At 57.8% G+C, this 7,388-nt stretch overlaps 2 protein-coding genes across 2 annotated transcripts; one reads left to right on the forward strand and one right to left on the reverse strand.

Annotated features, from left to right (window-relative positions):
• Positions 1-52: 52 nt before the first annotated feature.
• Positions 53-928, forward strand: NFILZ (NFIL3 like basic leucine zipper). The gene has a single exon (XM_054175436.1). It carries the CDS (start codon positions 53-55, stop codon positions 926-928), a length of 876 nt encoding a protein of 291 aa, XP_054031411.1.
• A 4,138-nt stretch (positions 929-5,066) lies between these two features.
• Positions 5,067-6,305, reverse strand: ACTL9 (actin like 9). The gene has a single exon (XM_009910820.2). It carries the CDS (start codon positions 6,303-6,305, stop codon positions 5,067-5,069), a length of 1,239 nt encoding a protein of 412 aa, XP_009909122.2.
• Between the last annotated feature and the right edge of the window lie 1,083 nt (positions 6,306-7,388).

Consider the following 7,388-nt stretch of genomic DNA (forward strand, 5'->3'; position numbering starts at 1 on the left):
TCCCCTCCCCTCCTCTCCATCCAGCAGGCAGAACCCAGCCGAGCTGCCCGGCATGGAGAGCTTCCTGGCGCCGCTGGGCTGCGAGGCGCCGCGGGGCGAGGGCTGCCGGCCGGGCAGGGTCTCCCGGCGGCAGCGCAGGTTCATGCCGGCCGAGAAGAAGGACACCAGGTACTGGGAGAAGCGGCGCAGGAACAACGAGGCGGCCAAGCGCTCGCGGGAGAAGAGGAGGCTCAACGACTGCGCCATGGAGAGCCAGCTGGCTGCGCTCCGCCGGGAGAACGCCGTCCTGCGCACCGAGCTGCTGGCCCTCAAGCTGCGCTTCGGGCTCCTCGGCGCCGGCGGAGACCCCTACCAGGGGCAGGCCCTGTGGCACCTGCTGGGGGCTTACTTCGGGGGGCACGGAGCGGCCTCCCCGCTCCTGGAGGCGGAGCCCTTTGGGGGGGACTCCTGCTTGCTCGCCAGCGAGAGCTTTGCGCCGGAGGTGCTGGAGCCGGGAGGCTTTTCCTGCAAGACCTTTTGCCCTGCCAGAAACATCCCGGGCTGTGCCTCCAAGCCGGCTCCCGTGGGTACGCCTGGCCTTCAGCAGCCCAAGGGGCTGGAGGCGTCCTTCAGCCCCCCGGTTTGCTCTCTGTTCCTCGATGGCCGCTGCCCAGCCAGGTGTGCTCTCCGTCTGTCCTTGCCAGACGGTGCCTGCTTCTTGTGCCCTTCCCCTCGCCCAGCCGAGGTGAGCAGAGAAAGCCTCAGCGCTGTCTCGGATGAAGATGATGAGCAACAAGTGCCTAAAGCTTCTCCTCTGCCCCCAGGCAGCCTGCCCTGCCCTCCAGAAGAGCCCTTGAAGGGCCGAAGCTCCGTTGCCCTACCTCACAAGCTGCGGATTAAGACCAAAGCCCTCAGTGGCTTGGAGGAGAGCAGCCTGGACTCCCACTGAGGAAGCCACTGTGGGGCCGGTGCAAGATCTTCCACAGACCTGGAGGCTTGTGCAGGATAGGGTGGGAGGGAAATGGCCCTTTCTATAAGGGGTCAGATGGAAAAGACAAGGGCTGATGGGGACAAGTTACTGCTGGAGAGATTGCTGATGGACTCCAGAAGAAAATGTTTCCCCATGAGAGCAGTTGGACATTGGAATCAACTCCCAAGGGAAGCAGTGGAGTCCTCTCCACTGGACAGTTTTCAAACTCAGCTTGTCAGGGTGCTGGGCCAGCTCATTTCAGCTGCACTTTGACCTAGAAAGCTTGGAGCAGATATCTGTGGGGTCCCCTCTAACCTGGCAGTCAGTGATGTCCGTGCAGAGGCAGGGACAGAGCATGATGCTTGCAGGCAGAGAAGCTCCTGGGGTGCAGTGTGAGGGGGTCAGCTCTACTGTACTCACTGGCATGAAGGGAAACCAGAGCGTGGCAACCACTCTTCAGGTGTGAAACTTGAGGCAGTGCTGCTTTCAGATTCAAAGAAACCACAAGAGCTTCGATTTCCTGTCCTCTTCCCTCTGTCCCCTTCCCTTCAGAACAGGCAAGGACAGCCCATAGTGAGAAGGTGGCTTAGAAATGATTTCTCCACAAGAAATTGCTTCCCTTGTGCTCCTGCCCTTCCCTGTCACTGCTGGACCAGCTTTTGTCACCCCTGGGCAGGACACAGCAAGTGTGAGTGCAGGCAGCAGCCTGGTGGCAGAGCTGGGGCTAGGTCAGCTCACCTTGCTCTGTAGCATGGGTCTCAACAACCCCATGAAGGCTCTAGGCTGGGGGCAGAGGGGCTGGAAAAGCTGCCCAGAAGAAAAGGACTTAGGGGTGTTGGTCAGCAGCAGCTGAAGATGAGCCACGGTGTGCCCTGGTGGCCACCAGCATCCTGGCCTGGATCAGCAATGGTGTGGCCAGCAGGACCAGGGCAGAGATCATCCCCCCAGCACTCAGCACTGGTGAGGCCACACTTTGAGTCCTGGGTTCAGTTTTGGGCCCCTCACTCCAAGAAGGACATTGAGGGGATGGAGTGGGTCCAGAGAAGAGCAACAAAGGTGGGGAAGGGTCTGGAGAACAGGGCTGGGGAGGAGCAGCTGAGGGAGCTCTGGGGGTGTTCATACTCAAGCTCAGACTTGATGTGGTCCTGAGCAGCCTGCTCTAGTTGGAGGTGTCCCTGCTGACCACAGGGGTGCTGGACAAGATGAGCTTGGAGGGTCCCTTCCAACCTGCTGCATTCAGCAATGCTGTCTCGGGTGTGTGGAGCCAGTGTTTATGTAGCTACCTTCCAGCTCCTCTCTCTTACGGGATGCTCAGACTCTGAAATTTGTGCCTAACTATGAAGAGGGGGAAAAAAAACAACCCAAAGAAGAGCAAAAGAAGCAAGACCCTCCCAGGAGGCTGTAAATATGATGAGGCAAACCCCAGTGAGAAGTGTGAATGCACGAAGCTCCTCAGCCCTGCTCTGCCTCTCCGATATCAGTTCCTCTGGAGACCACAATCGCTCGTCGCTCGCACGTAGCCTTGCTCGTACTTGATAAGAGTCTTCAAAGATCAGAGGGACCCAGGGAGGTTTGACAACTCCTTGACCTCAAAGAAACTACTCAAATAGCAACACACTAGGGGAATGAAACCTTCCCTCACTCTTATTTTTACCCTTTTTTTTGGGGGGGGGAAGGGAGAGGTTCAGATGTTGAGAAAGTCTTTGCAGTTGTGAGGGGTTAGGGCTGGGTGTAAGTAAAACAGCAGCTAACTAAAACCTGTCCCCAAAGGCAGCCTCAGTCCCCAAACCTCTGGCAAGAACTAAACCAGGCACCTCCATCTGATTTCTCCTTGTCCTGATCCAGTGGAAGGTGTCTCTCCAGCTGGAAGGAGCTAGATGGTCCTCAAGGTCCCTTCCAACCCAAAGCGTTCTGTGATTCTGCACCCTGGGTGTGAGGGCAGTGCTGCCGAGGCAGAGGAGAAGCCTGGCAGAGGGTTTCTTGCTTGCAGTTCAGCAAGTTGCACCATGACAAGAGGTGTGAGGAGGGCTGTGATTGTGCATGGGTGTCTGTGTCCTTCTGAACAGGAGAACTCCCCCTGTTAACCACATCACTGCATGAGAACACCAGGGGTGGGATGCCAAGCACCCAAGAGGAGGCTCTGGGTGATAGAAACTCGAGGCCCCATTTCATCTTCAGGTTTACCTCTTCCTGTGTTTGTTTTCTGCTCTGCTGCCTGGGATGAGTAAGTTCTCCTTGGGACAGCAATGTGCCCTTGTGGCCAGGAAGACCACTGGGCTCCTGGGGTGCATTAAGAAGAGTGTGGTCAGCAGGGCAAGGGAGGTTCTCCTCCCCTTCTACTCTGTGCTGATGAGACTACAGCTGGGGTATTGTGTCCAGACCTGAGCTCTGCGGTTCAGGAGGGACAGGGATGTACCAGAGAGAGTCCAACAGAGGCTAGGAGGATGAGGAAGGGACTGGGAACATCTGTGTGAGGAGGAAAGGCTGAGAGCCCTGGGGCTGTGGAGCCTGGAGAAGAGCAGCCCCAGAGGGGAGCTGAGCAACGTTTGCAACTATCTGAGGGGTGGGTGTCAAGAAGAGGGTCCAGGCTCTTCTCTGTGATAGGACCAGGGGCAATGAATACAAACTGGAACCCAGGAAATTTCACCTCAACAGGAGGAGAAACATCTTCGGTGTGAGGGTGCTGGAGCCCTGGAGCAGGCTGCCCAGAGGGGCAGTGGAGTCTCCTTCTCTGGAGACTTTCCACACCCCTCTGGATGCATTCCTGTGTGAGCTGCCTTGGCAGGGGGGAGGGCTGCACTCAGTGAGGTCCCTTCCAACCCCCAGCAGTCTGTGATGCCAGGAAAGCACCCAAGTGAAAGGGGAGGCAGGGGAAAGGCTGCCTCTAAAGGTTAACACTTGCCCTGGGCGAGCGGAGGCGAAGCTCCCTGCTCTGAAACAGCTTCTGCTGAGGAGGTCCTCTCACAGCTCTGGGCTTTGGGTTTGGTTTGTTTTTCTTGAAAGACAAATTTATCTCCCTTTGGGTTTGGGGTTTTTTTTTTCCACTGTACTTGCTCACACCTTAGTTGAGTAGGGAACCTGATGAGCATCATGGTGAGCTCTCTGGACGTCACCACCTCAGCAGCCCTAGTTCACACCTCCCACACTCACTGCGAGACAAACCTGGCACAGCCTGAGGGGGAGATGACAGCAGAACCAAAGACTTTCCCCTGAACTACTGCAGCCTTTGCCTAACCTCAGACCCCTGCCATCCCTGTTTCCTCCTCCCTCACTTCCCACAGAGGTGCAATGAGGCATTTTAGCACCCAAACAGAACCCAGTGCTGAAGTCCTGGCTGAGGAGTGTGGGGCTCCAGCACCCAGCAGGGCAGCTGCCCCCTCCCCGTTGGGCTCTGAGCCTGCCTCCCTTGTTTTAAACCCCAGAAAGTGATTTTCTGGGGTTCATTAAAAAGACTGAGACCAGCAGGTCAAGGGAGGTTCTCCTCTGCCCTAGTGAGGCTGCATCTGGAGGACTGGGTCCAGTTCTAGACTCTCCAGTTCAAGAGAGACAGGGAACTGCTGGAGAGAGTCCAGGGGAGGCTACAAAGCTGCTGAGGGGCCTGGAGCAGCTCTGAGAGGAGCAAAGGCTGAGAGCCCTGGGGCTGAGAGCCTGGAGCAGAGCAGCCCCAGAGGGGAGCTGAGCAGTGTCTGTAAATATCCACAGGGTGGAGGCCCTGAGGATGGGGCTGGGCTCCTCTCAGTGGTACCAAGGGGTAAGATATGGGGCAGTGGACACAAACTGGAGCCCAGGAGGTTTCACTTCAATTTATGCAAACCCATGGCCAGCTCAGGGCAGGGCTTCAGCATCACACCTGAGCCTTTGTCCCAGCCTGGGGGGGGAGGGGGGCTGCTGCTTGCCCTTGTGGAAGCCATGCTCTGGCAGATGTGTCCCCGAGGAGCAAGGGCACTTGTTGGCTTCAGCTCTAGAGCTGCAGCCTGAGCCTGTGGCTTTCAGCTAAAGCTCTCAGCTGGGTTCAGTGCAGGGCTGGGGCGCAGCTGACACTTGATAGCACTCAGTCATTGCTTCTGCTGCCCGGGCTGTAGCTGTGAGGAAGCTCAGCTCTCCCGTGGGTGTCCTCTCAGTAGCACCTGCTGTGGACGATGCGTGGCCCCTCCTCCGTGTACTCCTCCCTGCGGATCCACCACCTTTGGAAGTTCAGGAGGGAGCTGAGGATGGATCCCCCTGTCCACGCCGAGTACCTGCGCAGGGCTGGGGCAGCCACTTTGACCTTGCTGCTGGGGGCCAGGATTTGGAGGAGCTCGCTGTGAAACCTCCTCTCTAGCCCCTCAAAGAGGGAGGACCCCCCACAGAGGAGGATGTTTTTGTACATGGCTGACTTCATTTCTTCTGGAAGCTGGCTGAGGCTTCTCTGGGCCATCTCATGGATGCCCCCGTAGGGGATGCCCCAGTTGGCAGGAGGGTTGAAGAGTATTTCTGGGCACTGAAACCTCTCCTTGCTGAGGCTGATGGTCTGGCCATCAGGCAGGGCATAATCCAGGGTGTAGCTGCCTGGTGGGAGCTGGCACTCAGCCTCCAAGCTGGAAGCAACGTAGCAGCACTTGTGCTTGATGTCTTCCACCACGTTGGCCACCTCGCTGCTGAGCTCGTACCCTCTGTCCTCCAAGAGCTTCAGCAGGTGCCAGGAGAGATGTGACCCTGCCAGCTCACTCTTCTTGGTGGCATGTGCCAGGCTGTAGCCCTCATGGACCGGCACAGCAGAGCTGACAGCGTGCCCCACGTCCACCACCAGGCCGCTGGTTGTGCCGTGGGCGTAGGCGGCGAGGACAGGCTGCGGGCTGACGAAGAAGCCAGGGCAGCCCAGGGACTCAAACACCAGCTCCACCACCTTCTCTCTGTGCCTGCTGGGGCTGAGTGGGGGCTCAGTGAGGAGCAGGGCATACTCCTCAGGGGGCACCTGAAGCTCGTGGTCAAACAGATGCTGCCACAGGCATCCAGCTGCTTCCCAGTTGGTGACGATGCCCTTCTGCATCAGCTGCACCTCAGCCTCGGGGCAGGGCAAGGCTTCCTCTCCCCTGAAAGCTTCAGATCTGTTTTCTCCTGCCCCTGGGGGCCAGGCCATGGGGCACCCCACCCCTGTGTTGATTTCCACCCTGGGTGTCTCCTCTCCACAGAACCCTGCTCTGCAGCTCCTGGTGCCTGGGTCGATCACCACTGCTCCTGTTCTCAGCACCAGCTGCTGGCTGCTGGTGATGTTTGACCCAGAGCTGCATGATCCCAGTGACTGCTGAGCAGTGTAGAAAGGGAGCAGGGAGTCCCTGCTTCTGGGGGGTCCTGGGCCCCAGCTTGTGGAGCTCATGGTCCTTGCAGAGCTGGCCAGCAGTGCTCCCACCCCCGGGGGACACTCAGCCCCGAGTGAGGCTGGGGGCAGAACACCTGACAAAGGGAACTGTGATGTCAGCTGGCAGCAGGGCCCCCTGGGTTACTGTGTGCCCCCAGGGCTTACCAGGCCACCCTGCCTGCCCTCTGGGCCACACCCAAAGGGGTCACATCTGCTTTGCTCTGGGGGTCCTGAGCAAATATCCCACCCCTGCCCCCTCACCTCCTGTGCTGCCTCTGTGTGCTGCGAGGCCCTGCTGTGCCTGGGGGTGTGCTCTCCCCGGGGGAGGTGGTGTGAGAGGGCAAAGAGTTGCCTTGAGAGCAGGGAAAATGCTAAATATAATTCATTAAACCATTTCCTAGGACAGGTAAACATTTTCTTTTCCCTTCATCAACGGAGGAACAGGTCTGGGAACAGACCTCAGCTCTTTGTCAATGCACTTTCCTTGTGGTCAGGTGTGGGAAGTAGACTCCATACATCCCCTGTTGAACCTGGTACAGATCTGACTTCCTTCTTAGGCAAGAGGCAATCTGGGGGGAGAAGAATCATGTTAATGACCGAAAAAACCAACCCCAAACCCTGACTCTGCACCTTGCCCTTTGCTAGGTGCCCCCCAAACCACCTTTCCAGGTAGGATTCTGAAGCAGATGCTTGGCTGAAGCTGCCCAGGCACAACCCTCAGCTCTGAATCTGAGGTTTTCCTTCTTCTAAAGTCTTGCTGAGTGTCAGCTTTCACCCCTGAGCCTCCAAGGGCAGAGGTGTTCTCTCTGAATTCAGCTGTTCTCCCCTAGCTGGTGCAGAGCAAACAGTGCTGCTCAGATGTTCCCCACCAAATCAACACCAGAGAGCAGCCAGGGATGTGCTCAGCCCTTCCAAGGGCACATGGCTGGAGTGCAGCCCTGCCAGGCTGTGCTAAGAGCATTGACTACAACCCCCTGGCTGTGACTGCTGCAGGTTGTTAGTGTCACCCAGGTTATTAATCATGGCATCTCCTGCAGTCCTCCAGCTGCAGCCTGACCCTTCTGCAGATGTTTGAAGAGGGAAAGGGTTGAAGATGCTGCA

The sequence above is a fragment of the Dryobates pubescens genome, chromosome 31, assembly GCF_014839835.1.
Source record: "Dryobates pubescens isolate bDryPub1 chromosome 31, bDryPub1.pri, whole genome shotgun sequence".
NCBI lineage: Eukaryota > Metazoa > Chordata > Aves > Piciformes > Picidae > Dryobates > Dryobates pubescens.

Bases quoted from the DNA above. Each gene is read 5' to 3' on its own strand.
- NFILZ (XM_054175436.1), top strand. From the start codon at position 53: ATGGAGAGCTTCCTGGCGCCGCTGGGCTGCGAGGCGCCGCGGGGCGAG.
- ACTL9 (XM_009910820.2), bottom strand. From the start codon at position 6,305: ATGAGCTCCACAAGCTGGGGCCCAGGACCCCCCAGAAGCAGGGACTCC.